At 41.4% G+C, this 25,232-nt stretch overlaps 1 protein-coding gene across 1 annotated transcript in view; it reads left to right on the top strand.

Moving 5' to 3' along the window:
- The window catches only part of LOC138467487 (vomeronasal type-2 receptor 26-like), a 28,427-nt gene extending 22,223 nt beyond the window's left edge, over window positions 1-6,204 (top strand). Inside the window, exons 2-4 of the mRNA XM_069607570.1 lie at window positions 4,725-4,753; window positions 5,103-5,226; window positions 5,318-6,204. Of these exons, the coding sequence (XP_069463671.1) occupies window positions 4,725-4,753; window positions 5,103-5,226; window positions 5,318-6,204 (1,040 nt within the window). The remainder of the gene's footprint in view (window positions 1-4,724; window positions 4,754-5,102; window positions 5,227-5,317) is intronic.
- The last annotated feature ends 19,028 nt before the right edge of the window (window positions 6,205-25,232 follow it).

Below are 25,232 nucleotides of genomic sequence, written 5' to 3'. Positions count from 1 at the left end.
TCTCCTTATGCCTACACGGGCTCACCACTTGTGCACTGTGATGTGTTACACTGATTTCCAGGATGCCCAAAGATATTTCTTACAGTTGTAGGCAGTAGAATAACTAAGGCGTCCTCTCTCTGAGCTGCATTGTCCTGTGTATGACTGCTGTCCTCCAAACGACGTTGTCTAGTGTAATATTGCCCAGAAGCTGGAGGATACTAGTAATCACCCCCATACATGATTTCAGCTTACTCCATTTAAAAAGCATGTGTTCTAGTGTGGTATTTGTCACATCTCGGGGCCAGCAAAATTTCTAATCGTGCAACCTTGATTTTTGTAGCCACACAGTGCCACCAATGCAGGGCATAGATGTTTGTTCTGAAATGCAGTAGTGAAGGTATCGCATTGTTTAAACGCACAACATTACTTCGAAGTAATTCACTTTTAAGGCATTACTTCATATAGTGCTGGGTTAAGGGGTAAACAGGGGTGTGGAGGGGTTTAGGGTAGGTCTGGTAGTGAAGGGAAAGGGGGATTTGGGAGACCACCAAATTTGAAGAATTTAAACGAAGAACATTTTTGAAGTAATGCCTTTGAAGTAAATTACCTCGAAGTAATATATGTTGGCATAACAACATGGAACCCAAGTGGAAGAGGCTCTGAAAGTGATATTGCAGCACAACTTTTCCTTTGAGGCCTGAAACCTTTCCACCCTTACTTAACTTGGCCATATCTCCAAGTTTCCACTATGCCTTCGAACTTGTGATCCACACAGACTGTGATAGAGTGCCAACGACATCCAACTGTTTTATCTGGAAAGTATCCTTGAGGCCAGCACAACACATGGCCCGGAAGCTTCTACACTCTACGTAGGACAGCACGTTTTATGTTGAGACAATTTCTGAAAGCAGGATACCAAAGCCAGACTTAATCCCATCAAAAGAGAACCTTTCACCAGTTGCGTAGTAACACCTCACTGTTTGTAACCCCTATTTTGCCTAGTTGGCCGATTTAGGGTATTTCCCTCCTATCTTTATTTCGAATTCCCCCATAGGGATGCAGCCATAAAGTGCAACAGTAATTCAAGGAAGCATTTTTGGTAGCTTGAAAGGGCGCCATTGCAATTTTAGGATTGGGTTTAGGTCAGGAACCAGAATACCGAGACCTGTTAGGATGGCCGACAGGAAAAAATGTGCATTTTTAACATCTTGGAACTATGGGGACCTCAGGCCATGACATCACCCACTGAACGAGGAAGCTTTGTGATATTGTGATATGTCTGGAATCTCTACAACCCTATTATTTCTAGATGCCATGAGCATCTTCTACACTAGTCTGCACTGGTGCCCTTGTCGCAAAAAAACGTAGTTGTGTCAATGTTATGGAAAATGACTTTTGGAAGGGGGGAGGTTGGAGGCATCCAATCAGCTGAGATAAATGTGGGGGGCATCTGGAATATGTTCCAAAAATCCCTGGGAGAAAGCAAATTAATTAAGCTTGACTATATCCTTGATAGTGAAGCAGAGAAACTCAAACAAGCATGGCAGTGTTGTGCACAATGGTGTCAGAAGGCAAATCTCAGTTTTTGCTCTATTTAAAGAGGAGCATGATCTAATGGGAAACTTCTGTTTGTGACTGCTCTGGCTGTGAGACATAGAGGATGATGGTTCACCGAGTGTAGGCATGTTCACCTCAATGTTCCACACCAAAATACTTTGAATGTAAATGTATATGCACCGGTTAGAGCAACACTATAAATAAGATCAGGTGCAGGGTGCTACCCTGCTTGCTGCCATCAGACAGTGAGAAATACGTGGATTGAAAACACACAACTATTATTGCGCACAAGGGGAGGCATAAAATGTGTCAGCCATAGTCATGTACTTTAGTACAAACCCAAAAGCCTCCAAAGTCTTAAACAGAAATTCTCAATACATTCAGTCACATTTGTTCTGGTTGCAGGGATGGGCTGGCCACTTGCAATCACCTGGCACATCAGCCTGGCATTATGTAGAGTCTATCATATGAGTTTTTGAAAAAGCTGTCAGCGTTCATAGGAGAATCCATAATGTTTAAAGGATCGTGGACAGCGAACTAGCATATAGATTCGAATTTTTGTTAATTAATAAGATAATGGCGACTGTTCTGGAATTCAGCGGGGGTCTTTGACTGGCTTTGGCAGTATCAATGTCAGTGCTTCACATAAAATTTCCAAAACCACCCCTTTAAATTCAAATGTTGAAAAAAGCAGTACGAGTTGAAGATTAGTACCTGGCGCGGGTTACGTTTACACATATGGGCCTCATTACGACCCAGGCGGTAAGTTACCGCCTGGGTCGTACCTTTACCACCATGGCGTAAACTACGTTTACGCCATGGTGGTTGGCGGACTTACCGCCCCATTCCGAGGTTGGCGGGGCGCTAAGTCCCCATTAACCCATTTACCCTTCCCCATTCCCATTTTTGCCCCATAGGGCATAATGGGAGTGGGGAAGGCATTAATTACGCCACCGTAAATTACGGTGGCGTAATTAACAACAAGGTCCCTTAGCACCATGGATTTTAACACCTGCTAAAACCCGGTGTTAAATCCTCCATGGCGCTAAGGGACCTCGGAATCAGGCGGTAAGGGTCGGCGCTGTTTACGCCGCCGTAAACCCCTTACCGCCTGGGTGTCCCTTCTCCCTGTTCAATGGTGGTCATTTTTTTGACAATTTATTTTCCATTTACTTGAATGGCCACCATGGAAAGGAAGAAGGGACTACGTGTAGTCCTTTCTCAACTTCCGTGGTGGCCATTTTTTTTTTGTTTACTATGGCCACCACGGAAAGAGAAAACCGACTATATTTTGCAGTCCGCAGTGGCCATTCTTTTTATTTATTTTTCCAGCTGCAAACTATACAGAATTGATGTATTAAATAAAATGACAATTCTACCTCTCCTGCCATACAATGAGGATGTCAGTATCAGTTCTTTAAATGTGCTACTCATCTTAGTAGGTTCTCTTTCAGATGTATGATGACTTACAATCTCACTTTTTTTACTTGATACATAATCTAGGATCTTCCAGTCTTGTTGGACTGGAGAGCACACATTGTGCCTTGAAGTGGAGAATTTGTTCAGCCAGAAAAATGCCGATGGCAAATCTTCCACTTCAACACCAAGTGTTGGGTTTACCACAGGAGGAATAAATTCCTGTGGGAAATCCAGTGAATCCCCATTACAGTCATGGTGTCTGCTGTAAATTATTTGGGCATCAAATAATTTACAGTGCAGGAATCCCCCTGCACTAAAACAGTGCACCACACTTTAAAGTTTACTCCATGTGGTACATTCAGATGTTTTATGTACCCAGGAACAACTTTGTTGTAGGCCTGCTATGGCCTCTAGTGCATGGTAAGTATCAATCACAAAGGCATTTGTAGTGTTACAGAGCCTGCAGGACTGAATGTGCCTTGCAACCACTTTAGGGTGGGGACCTAAGCCAACCCTGACCCGTTTCAGTGACCTAGCACATTCAAGGAGTAATGACAACCCAACCCCCCATTGACAGAGCCTGCATGTTTCTGTGAGGCATCCTGCACCTTTAATGTGGGAACATGTTCCTTCCCCTTTCAAACCAAGGACTCCCAGTCACCAACAGCAGTAACAGGTATTTGAATACTATTATAGCCTTGCACATTCCATACAAGTAGTTACATCTTGACATTAGGAAGCCGTGCAATGAACATTGAAGTTTCACAGATACATTGTAACAATATCATAATAACCAAACTGGAAATGGAAAAGCCCGACCCATTGATTTTGGGTCAGAGGAAAAGATGCCAGAGATGCAATGTTTCAGCATCACTGCCTATCCTATATGGATGCTAGTTTTATAAATCACCCCAACCCATCTTTGCCAGATTCAGGGATGGACATAAAGGGAAGACTAACATTCAGAATGTTGAACAGCCTCTCGAGCCTCAACCCAACCCACTACACTCTAAACATCCTCAAGTGGTCATAGGATAGGTATCCAATGCCAAGTCTTTCCTTATATGAAGGCACAAATGTGGACTCTACGTTTGGACCCAGCTAGAAAGGGGTGCACTATCAGTCTAAATACCTGAGGACTCAGTTGGTAATGGTGGGTTCTTGGAGATGGTTGTGATAGGTGGCTGGGGAGCGTTTGAAGGGGTGGATTTGAGATAAAGGAGAGGACAGGGGCGTGAGGGAGCAGGAATGGATGGTGAGGTCATAACTCTCGGAGAAAGTGTTAGAGAGCTATAGGAGAGGCGAACAACAGGAGGTTAATGTAAGTTGGGGGAACTATTAACAAAAGAAAGAGGTGGCAGTGAGTGGGGGCGACGGTAGTAACATCAGGATTTGTTGGTTGTAGGCTGACAGAGGAGGACACATTTTGACGTGGGGTTAGTGCATTTAAGCATGTGGTAACATCAGGAGGCAGTCATAGTTTGGAGGAGGAGCATGTGGCAGTGAGTCGAAGGAAGAAGCATATAAGGGTGAGTTAGCAGCAATTCCAAGTAGTTGATAACATCAGGAGGAAACAGTAATGAGTCAGAGGAACCTCCAAACAACTAGAGTTGGGTGTATCCCAGGCCAGAAAGAGTTACCAGCACATAGGAAGGATAAGAGGCAGGGCCTAAACATAGAAAGTAAGAATAGGAAGGATCCGACAGGCCAAATCAGTCCAAGGTAGGTACAGGAGATGGGTACATAAGCACATTTCAGTCATCAAGAGTTATCATCACTAAGGAATTCATTACAAGTTTGGTAGACTGTTACCGCATATGATCAGCATGACGTTATGTGAAGGCCTACATGAACAAAAGCCATTGGACTCCATCGGGGAATGCCATATAACTGCAGGTGGTACAATAGCATGCAGTTTTGAGTGGAGAACATTCCCCTCAATGCGGAAAAAAACCTGGTATTCCAAAATACTGGATGCTTTGAACACAGAACATAAAAAACGTTTTGATAAATGGGCCCAGAGTATGAATTCACCTAGGAAATTCATATATATCAATCAATTAAATCGAAAATCGAAAAATATTATACTCTGTTATTGAAAATAGTCTTAATATTTGAATACACCAAAGTATTTTGCATTTCAGATTCCTATATCGGTGTGCAGTCCCAGTTGTTTACCTGGATTTAGGAAAGCTGCTAAAGAAGGCAAACCTGTCTGTTGCTTTGTGTGCATCCCTTGCCCTCAGGGGGAGATTTCTAACAGAAGTGGTGAGTAAACAATGACACAGAGAACATTACATTACATTCAAAACAGTGTCACTCCAGTGCTCTACGAATTTAACTTCTTTGTTGCTTTCAGATTCAGTTGAGTGCAGCCAATGCCCAGTAGGGCACTGGCCCAGTGAGACACAAGATCAATGCCTTCCAAAGGAAATAGTGTTTCTGTCCTATGAAGAACCCTTAGGTGCATCACTGGCAATAATTGGTATTGTCTTGTCCATCTCTTGTTTGGCCATCCTTGGACTCTTTATCCTATATGAAGATACTCCCATCATCAAAGCCAATAACCGTGTCCTGAGCTATGTTCTTCTTGTGGCTCTGATTATGTGTTTCCTTTGCTCATTACCATTTATTGGCTTCCCAAGTGAAGGGAAGTGCCTCCTTCGCCAAGCTGCCTTTGGGATCTCGTTCACTTTATGTGTCTCTTGTATCTTGGCTAAAACCCTCATTGTGCTTCTTGCATTTAATGCCAGCAAACCAAACAGTGACTTGAGGGCATGGATCAGACCCCAATTGTCTTATATGTTTGTAGGTGGATGTACGCTCATCCAGGTTCTTCTGTGTGCCACCTGGTTAATTCTCTCACCACCTTTCCTAGTATATGACACTTATCCTCGAACAATACAAGCAGAATGTAAAAATGGATCTCCTGTGGCATTCTGGTGCATGCTGGGATATATTGGGATTCTTGCCACCATCAGTTTTCTAGTGGCTTTTCTAGCCAGGAATCTCCCTGACAGCTTCAATGAGGCTAAATTCATCACCTTCAGCATGCTTGCCTTCCTCAGCGTCTGGATCTCATTCATTCCTGCCTATCTCAGCACCAAGGGCAAGTTTGTGGTAGCCATGGAGATCTTTGCTATTTTGTCTTCAGGTTCTTCTTTGCTATTTTGCATATTTCTCCCAAAATGTTACGTCATCATGTTCAAACCTGAAATGAATACAAAGGGCTATCTTATGCGATGAAATGTGGCCAACAAACAGCAGCCTACTGGAGATCAGTAAACTCTTGCTATGAGGCCAACTGTATACAATGTTTCTTCAAGTGTACGTATTTATGCGTTTAAGTCTTCCAAGCACCAATGACAATACAAATCTGTGTAGGTTCCTGGTCCATAGTTTGTACATGAAATCAGGAAATGTAAGTGAGGAATATCTAACACTGAACTGTTACAGATTGTTTTAAGTTGAATAACAGTATAGTATGCGTTTGAAAATGAAGTGGGAAATGGCAAGGAGTTGTGGTTTTATTAAAAATAAGCTTTGCCTATGACATTCGGTGATTCAGTCTAAAAAAACAACAGAGTTAATACTATAACATATATAATGCAAAGAGGAAGTGAATACTATGAAGGACTGTGGGTGGTATTTATGGGGAAATAGAAGTTGGAACATGGGAGAAGGAAAGTATACACTCTAAGGTAACATTGGACATTGTGTCACTGATATTTAGGAGGGAAGGGTACCAAGATTAGATACATATGCAATGTGGTTATGTGCAGCGCTGCTTAAGCAACCTCATTTAGGTATTTGTGTCATTTTTTGTGCCTCACTCCTGATCTGCGACTACAGCCATCGTGATTCATATTGTTTGGGGTGGGTGGACAAAAGGAGAAGAGGCACTTGAAGAAGATGATATTTAGGCAGCGAAGCTCATAAAGTTCCGGTGCAAGGATTGTGGAACCTATTTGCTTCTGTATCCACTGTTCAATCAGGCTCTTCTTGTCCTGATGTGCTGATTCTACCCAGCCCTTTTTTTTTCAAAGACCTGAAATGTCTTTTTTCTGTTTGTTCTATGATAATCTTCAGGTTTGTTGACCAACTGTTTTGTAGACATGCTAACATGTTGGTCCTAAGCACATCCCGTGGCTCACTGTATGATGGGCCGCTTACATTCATGATTATGATATTTCTTCTGTCCTGAAATATGTCTGGGGTTGCTTGTGGTCCTGTGCTGAAGGGATGTGACCTAGCAGTTTGGGCTGGACTGCCCCTTTTGGGGTGGGACCAAGCCTGATTTGCATATGGTCTTTCCTCTTCTTTAATGGCTTGGCAGGTGAAGAACAATGGTCTGGAGGGCTGCCCAGAGCAATGTCAGAGGTTAAGATTCATTCTAAACCTTCCAGCCATCACCTCTTTGTTTTTGCTTTCTGTCCTGGATAAATATTTACGATGTTCAATCAGTGGTATGTATGCTTTAGATAGAATGATATGTCGCTTGGTGGCTTTTGTTTATTGTTATCACTCTCCTCAATATCATTAATTCATTGCTCACAGTAGGGTAATTCCCAGACACTCTCAAGATCAGTCTCATACGACCTCTTTTGAAAAAACAGACCCTATACCTAGATGTCAAGGCCCATTACAAATCTCCTTTTTATTAGAACAAATATTGGAAAAAGTAGTTGATACACAATTACTCACCATAATATAACAACATCACCTTGTCAATGACTATCTGTTGGGGTTTAACCCCAAGTGTATCATAACGACAGCCACCATCCAAGCGATAGATGATGCCATCAAAAATCATAGATACGGGCGACATATGCCTCTGAGTACTCCTTGATCTCTTGGCTGCATTTGGCAACACTGACCACTGTGTCCTCCTCTCCCTCTTTGCTAACAGGAAAGGATTTTTGGCATTGTCCTGAATTGGTTTACCTCCTACCTCTTGGGCAGATACTAGGCCGTCAAGATGAACACATTGCATTCTAAACCACTTTCAGTCTCCTACAGAGTCCCCGAAGATCCATCCTTTCTTTAATCTTTGGTAACCTTTGCATGGAGCCTCTGGACACACTCTTCAAGGTCCCACTATAACCATTTATCTATACAACGTCGATAGCCAGTTGTACATGAGAGTAAAAATCCCACTGAACATCAGTCGCTTTCGTGATTACCTAGCAATCATCCAGTCCTGGATGACGAATGCCTACCTCAAACTTTACCCATCCAAGATCCAAGAGTGAATTCATCCCCATTGTTCCCACAACTAAACAACAGACTGTCCAATAGTGGCTCAATGATATGCACCTAAGAGGATTTGGTCCCCAACTCTCAGATTCTGCAAAATCCTTAGGCCTCACCATTGACAGCAGCCTGCTCTTTCAGAAACACATTGCCAAGAAGGCCCAAATTTCTTGGCTCCAAATCTCCACTTGTTACAAAATCAAACTCTTCATCCCACCACAGGACTACTTTCCCTTGTGATCTCGCACATTGATGGGGGAATGCCCTTCTAACGGGACTCCTAGCAGCTCACTTGGCTCCCCTAAAAGTAGTCCACTGCCACACTGAAGCAAGTCTTATTACTGGTGTGCAGAAATATGACTGAATCACCACTGTTGTACACCAACTACAGTGGCTTCCTCTCCAGGCCAGGATATTGTTCAATAATGCATGTGTCGTCTACAAAGCTGTGACAAGTAGCACACCAGCGCACCTGGCTGGTAAGCTCCACATATATGGCGGCACATGCTCCTTGCAAAGTAAATCGACCAGCTAGAACCACAACTCACTCGCAAAGGTAGGACCCGCAAACAATCTTTCTCTTGTCGCACAACCACCCTTTGGAATTCAGGTCTGGTATTGGCTCGGAATTTCCACACAATTCCCCAATTTCACAAATTTCTCAAAATGCGGTGTTCTCAACAACACCTGACCAAGGACTAATCCGAATCGAAGTACAGATTGATGCATATACCCTAACTTATAGTACTGCACTACTGTTAAAAGATGTCAGCTCACACCATGGTTACTCACACACTGTACAGCGCTCCACTGCTCTCAAGCAAGGTCCGCGCTTTAAACAATAAAATAAAAAAATAAATAAAAATCGAAGCATTCTCCCTAAAGTGGATTCCTGACGAACTTAAAATTAACTTTCTGATTTTTTTTTTTCCTACATTTTAAAAATCGTATGCTTGTATGACCCTTTTATTCAGCAAAATATGTTGATCTCCAAAATAAAAGCTTCTACCCTGAACCCAAGCCTTTAGCATTTGTGCAACCAAGTCAACTCTACCAATTATGCATGCAGTTATATTCAAGCTGACGTTACAGGAAAAATAAAGTCCAACATTTTAGAGTTGAATCAACCCTATGGAAAAAAAAAAAACAATATTTTTCCAACACTTGCCGGTGATGGTTTCAGAAAATAAGGAAGTTGTATTGTTTCAAAATTAATTTTGAGATTGTTTTGTGAATCTGACAGTCAAGGACCATGTGTATGTTTGCATTGTAGCAGATGTTAAAATTTTTCTTAGAAAAGTTACTCAGATTTCCCTTTCATATGTTTGTTTGTATTCTAAATCTAAACATTGGGAAGATTATAATTATTCATCTATAACATGCATAATGCCAGTGAGTGGTTTCTAAGCGCGGGATCAGGATTCAGACCTGTGTTGTGCTGTGTTGTCTTGCGTCCAAGACAAACTCGCTGCCCCTGAGCTATCCCTAATTGCAGGCAGGTTCTATTTTCTCTAAGCAAGCTTATGGAACATTATGGGTGACTTTGCCAGCATTGAAAGTTAGTGGACCACTTTTAATTTGTTGAGTTATTATTTAAAATATTAATATTATTATTATTATTATGGTATTTATTGAGCACATACCTAGCTTCCTGAAGCAACAGAGCGCTTTAGAGAGCTATTCAACATCACAGATACACAATGGAGCGCTTTACACAGGTATGCAACAGTACATATGCATAACCAGGTGCTTTTCACAGGTAACAGAACAGCTATACAATGGGTGTGGGATACAGAGGGGCACAGAGGAGGGGTACAGCTGTACAGTTGTTGGGGAGGAGAGGGGCATATGGCGTCTAGTGAGTCAGCTGGTTCAGGGGCAACATGTTGGCGTAGGTGTTGAGGAGGAGAGACTCCTTGAAGAGGTTGGTCTTGAGTTATTTTCTGAATTGTAGAAGTGTGGGGGTGAGGCTGATGCTAACAGGGTGGAGGTTCCATAGTCTTCCAGTGTAGGCAGAAAAGGCTTGTTTTCTGGAACTTTCCTTTTTGCAGTGGAGGATTCCAAGCCTGCACGTGTCCTGGCTTCTGGTGGTGCACTGTCTGCTGGAGATGCTCAGTTTCTCTGTAAGGTAACTGGGTGACTTGAGGGTGATTGCCTTATAGATGATGCAACAAGACTTGAAGGTGATTTTTACATACAGTGGTAGCCAGTGAAGGTCAATAAGTGCCAGAGTGATGGAGTCATATCTGCATAGACCATTGATGAGGCGTGCAACTGTGTGTAGGCATTCCATCCATCAAGGTGGGATTGGACCAGTGCTTGAACAGTGGATCTAAAGCTGTCCAGATGGAGGATAGGCTTCCTTCACTTTCAGCAAGAGGGAGAGCTGATACCAAGCTGCCTGAGTTGTCCTAGCTATGTTTGTCTTGAAGGAGAGGTGTTTGTTGATGTTGTTTGTTGCTGAGGATCCTGATGGACTTGGTGCAGGAGGTGAGCTTGGATGTGAATCCCTCAGGGTTCATGGTTGATAGAAAAGTATGTATATCTGGGTGTTCAGTTGTGTTGGTGAGGAGTCGAAATTCGGTCTTGGAGGGGTTGAGCTTCAGGTCTGCACAGGCCATACAAGACTGGATTAGCAAGAGGCAGGCGAGAGGCAGGTTTTCAGCCTGTGAAAACATACTATTCAGATTGATAAAACAGTTTATAAATAAACTTTTCACATAACTACAAATAATATATACATATTCTAATAAAAAATAATTCACATATCCAAAACAGATAATACTCATAAAACTTACAAAGTCATATCATAATTACTCAAATACAGTAAAATATACCATAAATTATCTTATATACATACATGGTACACATACTACGTTTCAAATTCCATAATAAGCTTGATGTACTCAAGATCAAATATCAAGCACATCAATTATAATCAGATAGAAATACCTAATAGAGTCTCAATCACTTGACACACATAATACATTTCCATTAAGCACTTCAGATTTATCGAGTTAAGATTCCGCCACCAGGAGATTTACTAATTTATATATATGATATATATTATGTATATACTTCTCATAATACATTTTAGAGGCGTTTTGCATCCTCGGGCAGCACGTCAATACATGTTTCCCTGAATCAATTGATTCTTTATCTGCGCATGTTCTACAGCAGCGCTCAGATCTAGTTAATTTATTTATTACTCCAGTGTTTTCCAAGACTGGGAGATGGTTAATCCAACTAGCAAGATAAATTGTTTGAGTCTTATTCTTGGGCATGAATTTCGATATTGTTAGGGCTTTTTGTATGTATACAGAATGTATTTCACAAATTGATATTTTTTTAGTTGTTCAAGGTGAGCATAGTTTTCTAACCAATCGCCTAGATTAGAAATGTAGATATATTTCATAAATAGAAGTGGGGGCAGGTTCTTTATAGCAAAATGCGCTTGCAGTGCCAATGCACATGCTGGGACCCCTTTAAATCTTTAGTACCATAGAATCTGAAGTATTCAAGGGGACACTCTGTGCATCACTTGGATTCCCATATCTCCTGTGATTGCCATATCAAATGCACCTCTCCTGTGTTTTTTATTGCAATAATTGGAATGAGAAAAAAAGAATGGAATGGAAAAAAGAGAAGTGGAAGGAAAGAAAAGTGGAAGGACACAATTATGAAATAGAAGAAAAAAATGAAGGCAACGGTTTGGAAGGAAAGAAGGGAGAGGGTGGGAAAGAGGTGGAAAAATATAGTGAACATGTGAAGAAGCAAAAGGAAAAGGGGCATTGGAAGCTAGCAAAAACAAACGCAGAGTGGAAAGGAAGTGGGCGTGGAGCAAGGCCGTTTCAGCAGTCACTGGGTCACATGTAATATTGGCCTGCTGTAATTTTAGGAAAGGCATCCACTGTGACCATAATTACAGTGTAATTTTCAGAAGGTAGCTCGACACAAAACACAGAGAAACTAGCGTTGGGGCAACAAAGTTGCAACGCGAGGAGCTGGCTGTGAATTCTGTATTTGTTTGCGGATGAAGGCTCTCCTCCCATTGGTGCACCTGAGGTCATTGATGCATGCCGGCCATCTTTTGATTGGAGGTGGCCATTGGAGGGTTGGCCAGTGTAGCGCATCACTGAGTTGTTGGCGTGCAATGCGCTATTTTCCATGTGCCCCGGACCAACCAGCAACGGCAATGGGATGTAACACTAACATTGGCATCCTCCTTGCTCATCCCTGACTGTCTGCTATTCAGGCATGGTGCGACTCTAACAATCTTTGCATTTACGCCAGTAAGAGTGAGATCCTTCTCATTCAGACCCCTGCTCCCACTTTCCTCTCTCACTCTGGCCGTCCTCCATGGGTCCTTTGCCCTTACTCCCTTGTGAGGCAAAACACATTGGGGTAATCTGTGTCTCCACTCTCTCCTTCGCTCCACACATCATGGCCCTTGCCAAGAAGGCTCATTTCCAGCTGTTCCTCCTCACAGGTATTCTCCCTTTTCTCACCTTCCCCCAGAAGCTTATCAACTTATCTTTTTTGATCACCAACCAATTTATGACATCATCAGCTTGATTCCTATAACCTTCAATTTCTCCAAAGTTATGTCCCAAAGAACCAACTTAATTTGTTATTGATTCCTTCATGATTAACTTGTACAGAAGGCATAAATTTGACTTCACTTTTAAATCATGTCATAATTGCAATAAACATCATTGCCTTACAAAGGCACAATTCTATGAATTTACCCTACGTACTGTGAGAAACCCGAGATGTCTCACTTATTGGTCCCTGGGGATCTGTCATCCAGTGGGCCAGGACACAGCAATCACTTTCCATCCAGTTCCTGGGGGTGGACCAGTGGGGGAGGATCACCTGGATGAGGGGTCTTCGGGGAGTGGAAGTGGGACACCGAAGGTTGAGACGCAGTAACCCCTTCCTTGTAACACCTTTCCCCATCCTACCCTGTCCTTGATACACGCACACCTGTCGGACTCCAGGCCTAGCATACATGCGTAAAAGTGTTGGATAGTGACTGTAATGTAATGTATGGCATTTTTAAAGCATTAATGGAAGTCAGGCATGATTTCCTGCAACATATTCCCTCAGTGTACGGTTATAATTGATGATAAAAGAATGGACTGAGACTTTACCATATTAACTTTTACATTCACCGCTACATAAAAAGCCTAATTACAAGAACAAAAATGTTCAACGTGATGAAGTCAGATCATATGCTGCTAAGCAACACTGAACTACTCCTCTAAAATGCCTATCTGCGGATGAAACTGAACTTGTAGAAAGACACTAACATTGTGTTAGCAGTAGACCTAAATCAAGTCTGATCTATATGTGTAGTCTTCAGCTCCCAAGTGACAATAGATGAGAAGATTGGCAGAACATTGAGAAAGAAACTGAAACTCATATACATATGGTGGTTAAACTATCGCATAGAGAGGGATTGCACCTTCTACTTGGAACCTCAGAACCCTCACTCCGACACACATTCTTATATTAAAGTCAGCTGTAGAAAGAGCTCAGTACCCAGAAATAGGCCACCAGGTTGTATCAGAATCCTGTCCAATATCCTTATGTCTTGCCATGGTTGATGACGACAGAAATTGCCTACTATGGCGAATGAATGTAGCCATGTGGATATGTGCCAAAGCTAAGTGAGGCCATCCAAGAATATTTCTACCTAAGTCCAAGAAGCAGCCAAAACATACAATTAGAATTATACGCTCTCAAGGGCTATCAGGCTTATTGCAGACAGTATGCCAAAAGAGTCATGCCAGTTGGATATTCACTCAATTGTGTTATACTTTTTCAACAAAACAACATATTCAATTTATAAGGAAATATGCAAACCTTAAAAACCTGAGCTATGAATATTTATTTACAGGTTTAAATTGTATTGCATCTTTCACGTTTTCAAAATATTGTTTCATCAAGAAAAGTTAATTAGACGTTGAATCGAGAAAAGAAAAATAATAAATTGAAACAAATCGACCAAAGGACATCATGAAAGCATCTAGCTTTAAACAAAGTTCCAAGAAACACAATACGATTTAAGAACATAAAATGACGTTACAGGAAAAATAAAGTCCAAAAAAAAGAAAATTGTTGGGGGTCAGATCAGCAAAAAAACGTATTTCATCTCATACCAAATACAAATAAAAATGGGCTTGAGTAAGAGTTCATAAATTATGCAACCACAATCAACTGGTAAGACGCCCACATGAAGCAAGAGTGTCTGGGAAGGAATAGAAGTTGCTGGAGAGATAACATCACAAAGATGTAAAAAATGTACTCCTGAAAGAGAAGACGTAGAAATGCAATTGTGAAATTAATACAGGTTTACACACAACAACCAGAAAGGCATCTCGTCTGTCTCTGTCATAAATGTATGGATGCCGTAGGCAGATGTGGATGTTGATTTGCACAAAGGTTAATGGTATGGTCAACCACAAATCACCAAGACATGACAGGCATAGAATAGCTCTGCAGCAGATATATGGAACTTCTCCAAAATCCTTTAAAAAACTGCACTGCAAAATACGTCACACAATTTCATAGACACAATTTCCATCTCTTCAATTTCTTCATCCAGCAAAGCAAAGATTAAATAACCTGGCCAGTCTGTAACAGAATAAATGGACATGCCCTCAGGACCTTTCATCCGAATTTTGTAGGAAATTCCATTTAATGCAAAAGGATTTAGTTTGTATCCATGGGAAGATTACAGGACTTTTCGGTAAAGCATGAATTAAATCAATTATATAAATTTCATTGAAATCAGGAAGAGATGAGGAGCAGTTTGGTCTGATCAAAATAGATATCAAAGGTAAGATATTTCACCTTACCTTAGAAGCCTGCCGACTTTCCTAAGCTATGCCTGTCACCTTATGCATTTGCAACGTACCTTCTTGCCGCCAAATTATTAACTTCTACTCTCTCCGATCACCTCCTGCAATCGCTACTAAGTATGCCATATGGACATCCATAATTGCCGCCAGCACACATGGTGTGTGCAACACCTCATAACCCCATCAAGTAACTTGCTTTGGGCTTCCAACATGATACCGCCCCTACCTTCCTTCCGTTCTGCCTTCCCGCGTTCCCATGGACTTTGCGTCTTTGCCCCAGATAAGACTGTACTGTGAGTGAAGCTGTGTACACAGAGTCTTAGTACAAGCATAATCATTCACTCAGTCTCGGCTGTACCCAGCAAGAATGTGTACATTACACCGTCTAATGCCCATGCAACATAGTCGTTCTAATTACCAATCGTTCATCTTTAATACACCTTACTGTATCTCAATTCTACTGTGCACCCTTATACTTGTAAGAATTGCATCATTCATGCGCACTCTGCCAACTGCATCTCTGTGCCTATTTCAAGCCTACCACTAAATGTTCTCACGTTGCACTATGCTTACGCCACGCACCTATGTCTACTAGGCCAGATATCACAGGCATTCAATTGCGAGCCCAGTTCTTGAATATTTGTTTCCATGTATATTGCACTTGAATGTGCTAAATATTGTGTTTGATGCACCTGTGCTTACGGATTGAATACCTGCCCGCTGCACATATGCCCGGCATATGGCTCATGAATATAACTTGCATTTGAACACCATACGCTCCATATTTGTCCTATTTGTAACATCCTGTGACCTGCATTGACTATAACTTGCATTTGAACTCCATACGCTCCATATTTGTCCTATTTGTAACATCCTGTGATCTGTAATACGTGCCTGCTCTCAGCTTCCCACCTGACTGCACTTGACAGTATACCTAAACTACTTCTGGGCCTAGGACACCTGCCTCTGCTCTTGTTACACCCCTCTCCATTCTCTGCTATACTTTTCCTCCCTGGTAAACATGTTAGGATAAAGTACTACCTATCTCATTTTTGCTGCCACTATACTCCTTGTCACCAGTATCGCAGACCACCTTAGCAAGATCATTTTAGCTAATGCCAAATCAGTCCCAAACAGCCTGTAAAATATGGGCTCAAATAACCTTAGCCCTGCCCCGCTTAAACATATCCTGGATATGGGCTCAGGAGAGTATGCTACTGCCCCATGCACCAAGCTCAATAGAAACCATAAACTGCGAGCCAGACTCTCCAAACTGCACGAACTACTTACCAGATCTCTACCACCTACAAATAAGAAAACAAACTGTCACCGTAGTATGGCCGTTAATAGGACCAACCGGCTTATTTCCCCATTTGATCTCTGTGCTACTGCGAATCAGACCATGACATACACTACCAAGCCTATGGTTGCCGACACCTATACTCCCCTCCAGACCTCAGCCAAAATAAAGGATCTCCCCCTTCAAGGAGCTCTTCTCAACGTGAGATCCCTCGTGGCCCATGCTATAGACATAGCTGACCTGATTACAGAAGGTAGCCTGGACTTCCTCGCTATAACAGAGTCCTGGCTACATAATGCCGCAGGACCCTCACTTATGCTAGCTATCCCAGATGGCTACACTATCTCCCGAGAAGATAGGGATGGAACCCGAGGTGGCGGAATAGCCATCATATCTAGAGAGAGTCTATTATTGAGACTAATCCCTCACTAAACCATGCAATCATGCGAAATCCTCTCTGCCAAACACCCGCTAAACAATTCCCAATCACTCACTATGCACCTAATCTGCAGACCCCCTGGTCGCCTCAGGACATTTTAGGAGGACTTGCATAGTATACTTGCCAACAACCTTAAACCCACCTCCCAACTACTGTTGCTAGGTGACTTTAATTTAGGATTTAATGATCCAGCAGATAAGCATGCCCTAGAAATAGCCAATTCCCTCAATGCACTTGGCTTGTTGCAAAAAGTAAACAAACCCACTCACATTAAGGGCAGACCCATAGACTGGGTAGCCGATTACAATTGCACAGGTACTATTACCTCTATCACACCACAATCATGGACCGACCACTCTCTTGTGTCATTCACATTATCAACTACCAGACCCCAACATATGGCCCTGCAAAAGGCGCCACCCTGTCCAACCAGAAATAAAAAGAATATCACAGTGGACAATGCGATTCCTGCCATTCTTCCCACCCTAAATTCTCTCCCTGAAAATCTTGACCCGAACACCCTGGTGCATGAATATAACAAAATCATGCCATCCACATTGGATACAATTGCCCCCCTCAAACTAAGATCACTTCAACAAGTGGTTCACTCCACAATTACTCCCCAATTAAAGGACCTACATCTACTGAAAAGAAAGTGTGAAACTGCCTGGAGACTATGCCCCTCCAGTGAGAATAAAAATAAGTTAACCACTACCTCAGCGCACTACAAAAACGAAATCTGTCTGGCAAAACCAAACTCTTACAATGAACGCATTGCCAAATCTAACTCAAGTATGAAAGAATTGTTTACCATACTAAAAGAGTCCCTGACCCCTATACCTGACATATGTAACAAAAACAAGATCTGGTGCTCAGATATTCAACAAGCACTAACCAGCAAAATAAACAATCTCCAAAATAAAATAAAACTAAAGAAATATTCTCTGAATCTACCACAGACTGCTAACGCTCTGCCACCTAACAATTTGACCACTGATCAGAATAATAGATTCCGCTTCTCCAAAACGTCGGTCTTAGAGGTAGAAAAAACATGTTATCCTCAAACTAACCAACTGCAAAGGAGATATCTGCCCAGCACATATTATAAAAGATGCTGCCAGAGACCTCTCTACGTTTATATCTAAACTGATCAATCATTCTCCTCGAACACCATCCCAGCCAACCTAAAACAATCCTGGGTTCTCCCACTCTTAAAGAAGCAAACCTTAGATCCACTTATTGCCACCAACTACCACCCTATCACAACTGTACCATTTCTACTTAAAATATTGGACACAATCTCCTATACTCAGATTCAAAAACACCTTGAACTTCAAATGCTCTTAGGGGTCAGACAATCAGGCTTCTGCCCGCTTCACGGGACAGAAACTGCCTTGATTGATCTGAAAACACAGATAGATGAGTTGAGAGACAAAGGGAAGACAGCATTGCTCCTATTACTTGATCTCTCAGCTGCATTTGACCTGGTAGATCACAATGTCCTCTGCAGCCACCTGGATTCAGCAGCCCACTTTTGCATAGATGCTATCCAATGGATAGAATCATTCCTGAGCAATAGAACCATGAGAGTGTTCTCTCCATCGGCAGCAGCAGACCCCACCCAGATCATGTGCGGTGTACCCCAGGGCTCATGCGTTTCTCCTACTCTATACAACATATTCACCAAACCTCTGTTCGATGATCTGGACCTTCTGGGTATCACCTACACTAACTATGCAGATGATACACAGAATCTCCTTCCACTTTCTAGGGATCATGGTAAGGACCTGGCATTGGTGAATAGGGTCTATCTCATCATTCAGTCATGGATGTCCACCCATGGCCTCTGCCTGAATGATGACAAGACAGAATTGATCATTCTATTGACCCCTTCTGACATCACTAAACTAGGTCATGAATATACATCATTCACTATTGATGGAAATACCATTATAGTATTTAAAGAGGTTAAAACCCTGGGCTTTTACATGGACTCTACTATGTCCTTCGATAAACAAGTGAAATCCCTGGCATCTACCACAGCCTACACGTACAAGTTTATCAGAGCTGGTAAATCCTTCCTTTCAAACAACAGCTGCATCATCCTGGATAGAGCATTAATTCTCTCCAGGTTAGACTATTGTAATGCTCTCTACAGTGGCATTAATAAAGCCATTATCCAGAGATTACAAATCCTGCAAAATAACGCGCTAAGAGCCGCACTAGGCATTAACAAAAGAGCACACATGGCCTCGACGGGACATCAATACAAGTGGCTCTCTACCCATAACAAAATACAGCTAAAAATCGCCTCCCTGACACATAAAGCTTCAAACAATGCTGCCCCTAGTTACTTAACAGACAAACTGAGGAGTAGAACCTCCAACAGGCCTACGAGAGTTAGTAATACGAATGGTCTTATGGTAACGAGATTCAGACAAACCAAAATTGATGGTAACTGCTTTCCTGTGAAGGTTGCCAAACTTTGGAACTCCTTGCCCTACGAGTTGAGAGCTGTCCAACTCTACCTACACTTTAGAAGGAGTTATATTACTTATCTCAACTTGACTGAAGGCTAGCTTGAACTGTCACAACTGCCTACACCATGCTGCCCATCATTGTTATCTGAACACTCATACCTACACTCTGTCTTATATGTAATTTTTAACCGTACATTCAAGATGTTATATTGTCAACCACTTTGAAACTTTGTAAGACTTGCACCTTCTTATTGCTGCACCCTGTTACCTCTGGGTTTGGTGCGCATTAGAAATTAATAAACAAACAAACAAACAAACAAACAAAAATCATGATGAATATACTTACAAGAAGGTAAGAAGGCATATCGCCCTGACTCTTACAAACCTGGCTAGTTATGCTTGATAATGGCAGCCCTTTGCTGGGGACCTCATTACGAGTCAGGTTGGAGGCTAGTTATGTAAAGAACAGGGACATCCAACAACACACCAGATTCCAAGCCATTCTATGTAACCACTTCAAGCAAACCTGTAGTGGCCCTGAGAAGAAGAATGATGAGAAGTACCTCAAACATGTCAGCTGGAGATTCCCTTTCGAGTGACTCACTTTCATGAACTGTGAGGAATTAATAGTCCTGGTTACAGGGATGTAGTTGGGAAGCAACTCAAGAGGAAGAGTAAACCATATCCTAACACAGCAGGGGTGTCGGTTAGCGCCATTCCTTCTTGACGTAGCCCTAGACATGCCAGCAGTAGAGAATAGAGAACACATTGAATTAACCATTTGTTCATGAAAAACCTTCTTCCTGCTGACAGGATGCTCTGAATAAAGAATTCCCCTGGATCATGAAGAATGGGAATGAGGTCGGCAGCCTGCCAGATTATAAAATCACTGAAACAAACCCATCCTGAGGCTCATCAGAGAGCAAAATAAAATTGTAAACCAAGTAGTGGAATGCCTAAGGAATATCTTACCAGTCACATGAGAAGACCCATGCACAGTCAATGCATACACTCAAGACACTGGCCACACATGCTGGCTTTGGCCTCCCTTGCTTGGAAGTCTACCATCAAAGTGCAGCTCTGGAGATTGTGTCAAGGTGGTATCAGTCCCTTCAGAAGACCTACTTAATTGGGTCACACAAGAGTTGGCCATATATGACAAAAATCCACACAGATTTCTTTCACCAGACCTCTCCAGAATATAAAAGTTTGATTTGATCTCCTGAATACAATGTCTTGGTCCTAAATTTAGATATGTTCTGTCTGCTCCTGCAAACTGCATGGTACCAACTCTTCTGGCTATATAGACTATGCAAAAGTTGTGTACTGCTTTGCTGGCACTGCTGATAGAGCAACTTGCTGATTGCTATTGGCCTAATTACTTTGCACGGCAATGGCCCTTTGCCGGGGCCCGTCTGTATGTGTCAGGTTACATGGTAGTCGGTCAACCTTCAAGGAGGAATAGGCCTGCAATCGGGATGTGTCTTGCCCATAACATAATTAATGTTCTGGAGACATGCCCTCTGTGATAACGACATACAGAGCTTTTCTGCCTAAGTTAGGGTCTGCAAATATTCAAACCCTCAAGCGTGCTGATTAAACAAATCTATCAGATGTGATAACACTAGGTTTACAATGACTATTATGTGCACTAGTAAAATGTTGCTCTCTGAATTAAATGATTGATAATTATATTTACTTTTATCGGTCGATGTCAGGGGCTCATTGACATATTGGGTGCTCTCCCATAGAAACAGTCAAAAACGTCTATTTCTTACAGAGATTCAATCAAAGGTAACATTGGAAAGGTATGAGGTGTAATGAACTAAAGCAGGTTGCTGGGTAACCATCACTTAGGTAATTCTAAGTATGGTGGCGTTTCCACTCTCATTTTAGTTCCAGTTTTTGATTGAAAATAAAACCTGCTCTAACATATTTGGATGAAGTTTGATGGTCGACATCAGTGATAAACCTAAATGTTACTGGGGTCAAATTTAAAGAAGACCATTGCGGTTATCCCAGTACAGAAGGTGAGCTAGAGCTCAGTCCAAAGTGTGCACCATGTAAATATTATTATGTGTTCTAAAATTTGATTTGCGGTTGATTATGTCATACAATAATCGTCGAGGGAAGTAGTCCTTCTCTCAGAAAGACAGGTATTGACTGATTGTCAAATTTTGTTTGAAATTACCAAGCAAAAATTGAAGGTAGTTAGTTTCAATACCTTCATAACTCTGGGAGGTGTGGAGTGGCGATAGGTAGATTCCATTGCAGGTTTTTCCATCGAGGGGGACCACAACTAGCGAAAAGGTGTACATGAAAGACAAAACATCTGACTGTGGCATCCAGGCAATTTGGGGTGAATTTCCCTGATGAGTTAAATCTTCGGCCACAGAAAAAGGGGCAGATCGCACCTTTAGATGTAGGTATCTCAGGTGTTCAAACAGCCTCATCACAAATATATACAGTGAAAAATAAGAAAACAATTGCTAATAAATGTAAGGAACCCCTTAACAGTGTGGGCCCAAGCGGCCCTATTAGATCAATAGATGAGCAAAATTGTGAGCCCTGGATGATCGCAATGGTTGGAAGGTATAAACAAGGAGAGGAAGTGGAGATGGGGGGTAGAGATGGAGGAGGGATCCCAGGAGGTAGACCCTACATCTACAGGACAAATAAAAAAACAATTTCCCTTTAACAAGTTAGGTCGAAATTCTATCCCAAAGGGGATTGAACAGAAAGTACTGCAAGGAGTGACAAAAGAAAAGAGTAACTTAGAGTTGGGAAAAGGGAATGCCATCCACAAGGAGACACTGGCTTCAGGAAACCCAATAATTATGGGTTGGGAAAGCAATGTTGCAATAAATGGTAGAACCAGTTTAAAGAGAACATTCATGCTCAAAACATTCCAACCAATTCTCCCCCCTAAGCACCCTATTCTCTGAAGATATAGAATGGAGTCGCCTTGCTACAAACTATAATCATCACATGATTTGTGGTTTCCAATCTCTGATCATCATGAGGATGGTATTGGAACAGAGGGAAAATCATGCCACTATAGGTCTTATCCCTTGTATTTTCCAGAATGAAAATGATGCTGAGAAGTTCTTGGTAACACCCCTTGAAAATGAGAGCACAAAAAGTGAAGCAATGCTAAATGGTCCCCAGCTAAATATGAATGCAGACACAATCAAGAAAATACTTGCATTAGCGGCTGCGCTTAACGGTATCACACCTGCAGCAAGTGGAACTGAAATTCCACCTGCAAAGAGAAACTCGGATATACTAGCGTAATGAGGAACCCTTTACTATAATGTCATGGAATTCTGTGGGCTAGCACGTTTTTTACGTTGGTTTGGTAAGAATGATTAAAAAAATCGCCCTGAGGTTATTCCTCTTCAAGAGACCATGCATACAGCACACTTCGACATTGCAGGTTATGGCTGTTACACCCAGCAGGCCAGTAAAGGATTAAAGGGGCGACCTTCTGGTGGTTTAGCAGTGCTGGTCAATAATGAATGTAAATTGGATCCAGTATTACTATATGAGAATGTGGGTGTGATGGCAATACAACTAAACCCTCAGAAATCAACGGATCTAGTTATAGTAATTCTATGCATTTATTGGAATAGGTTATTTACTTAGGAGCAAATGGTGAACACATTAGATGTACTACTCAAAAGTATATTTGTCAGAACAAATCAAGTGGGGATTGTAATAGGAGGTGATTTCAACTCCACTTGTTATAAAACCAATGTTATTAATGAGAGTCTGTGTAATAGAAAGGTTCTGCCGATGGTTAAGAATGGACAGAAGTGGGTGAGATACCTCCTAGGATGGGATATCCAGCTGGTCCCGCCTTTTTCGAACCATTGCCATTCAACTTGGAGGTGAGGTGATTTTAGTTCCTACATAGATCATTTTTTTATTTCAACATCTATTCTCGATAGTTGTGAGCCAGTGCAAATTACGGACTGTGGGTTTGGGGATCACTCTGCTATTTCTATAAAATTGAGTCTCCCTAATTGGCGACTTTTCACAGATTTGACGCTTCAACGAATAGAGATTGAAAGACCTGGAATCTCCATTAGATGGAATCTGTCTACATGTATGAGACTTATATTAATGGGAAGTATTATACAGGTGTGGATATGGAGATGGAGAGGCAAATCAGTAGTTGTATTCATACGCATGTAATGAATATGGCCCGGGGCACCAAGTCGATTCTCACTCCTAAGGAACATAGACACGCCTTTGATTTACAAATTCACCAACTAAAGATTAACAAAAATGCTAAACTACGACATTTTGTTAAATTGGAATTGGGTTCTGATTTGTATACCATTGAAAACAATCTTATTCTTCTTCTATACAAAAGTCAGATCAAAGAACTTAGATATGACATTGCTCTTAAAGATAAGCAGCGCACGATGTATAATATCTTAGCACATGACACAAGAAAGATCTGGACCCTTATCAAAACTCTAAGTGCCCCGATTAAAAATCAAAATGAACCAGCTATTGTAGCCTCCACTTGGGTGCATTATATTACTAAGAAATGAGAACTTCCAATAGCATTTTGCATTGAACGCACCCGTGATTATTCAGAACTAATTCTAGAGTGTTGTCCTTGGTCTATGGAGGATATTGTCGATGCTATAGCTAAATTAAAGGATTATAAAGCATCTGGCCCTGATGGGATCCCCCCTGTCTAATAAAAATGAACCCGTATTTATGGGCATGGATCCTAAAAACCAAATTTGACAATATCTTTGGCACCAAACAGATTCCGGTGGTCAGCAATTATTGTCCCATTTATAAAAAAGGCAGCATTAACGATACTTCGAACTTCAGACCAATTGCGTTAACAAATGCCTCCTCCAAGGTCTTTTCCCAATTAATCCTAAAAGAATTACAGGATTTTACAATGAAAATATCCTGTCTAAATTTAAAATAGGGTTCCAGAAATCAATGGGTTGTCCACTGAACGCTACTATTGTTTCTCATTTATAGTGTCAAACAAAGTGAAAGGATGTAGGATTAGTATATGTGGCGGCACTCGATTTGAGTGCAGCATTCGACACTTTGATAAGAGAAATGTTGTGGAATAAAATGATCCGGAGTGGAATCCCGGAGCATTTATTATCATTAATTGCACTATTGCACTCAAGGACCACTTATAGGGTCCATCTGAATAAACTTGGTACACTAACAGAACCTATCCAAACTGAAGTTGGGTTAAAACAAGGCTGCTCTTTAGCAGCAGTATTATTCAATTTTTATCTCTCGGATCTTGATTGGTATTGGAAGGATTTAACAACTTATCCCGCCTGTTTAGCCGATCTTAAATTAAATAGTATCAGTTTTGCGGATGATCTGCTATTGTTGGATAGAACTCCATTTGGATTTCAGAACAAATTGAATTCTTTTTATGAATTTGCTGAATCCCTTAACTTGAAGCTAAACCAGGCAAAATCACAGATTATCATTTTTTCTGAAAAAAGTACAAACATTTAATTGGTCAATTGGTATGGTGGATCTTCAAGTTGTGAAGGGAATACAATATTTCAGAATTCAAAGAAATGGTGGAATGAGTTGCTATGTGAAAAACTTAAGTCTTTGACTGCCCAGATGTGCATCATTTATCGAAAATACTGTACCTTTTCTGTTCTCCCAATTATTCAATTATTCAATTATTCAATTTTACCTGCTAAAAATTGAACCATGTATTTTGTATATTTTTGATATTTGTACTGCATAGATTGATGACCTGTTAGTCATTGCTCAGGGAAAATTATGGAAAAAGGTGTTAGGGCTGTCAATTTCAATCCCTAATGACATAATTTGGCATGAACTAGGACGTTTACCGCTTTCAGCCAAATGAAATTTGAGGTTGTTGAATAATTACAGTAAGATGTTATCTCTGAAAAACTTTC

The sequence above is a fragment of the Ambystoma mexicanum genome, chromosome 1p (genome assembly GCF_040938575.1).
Source record: "Ambystoma mexicanum isolate Mex_15411 chromosome 1p, UKY_AmexF1_1, whole genome shotgun sequence".
Taxonomy (NCBI): Eukaryota; Metazoa; Chordata; class Amphibia; order Caudata; family Ambystomatidae; genus Ambystoma; species Ambystoma mexicanum.
Note: the sequence above shows the minus strand (reverse complement) of the source record. Positions and strands in the feature narration are given on the sequence as shown.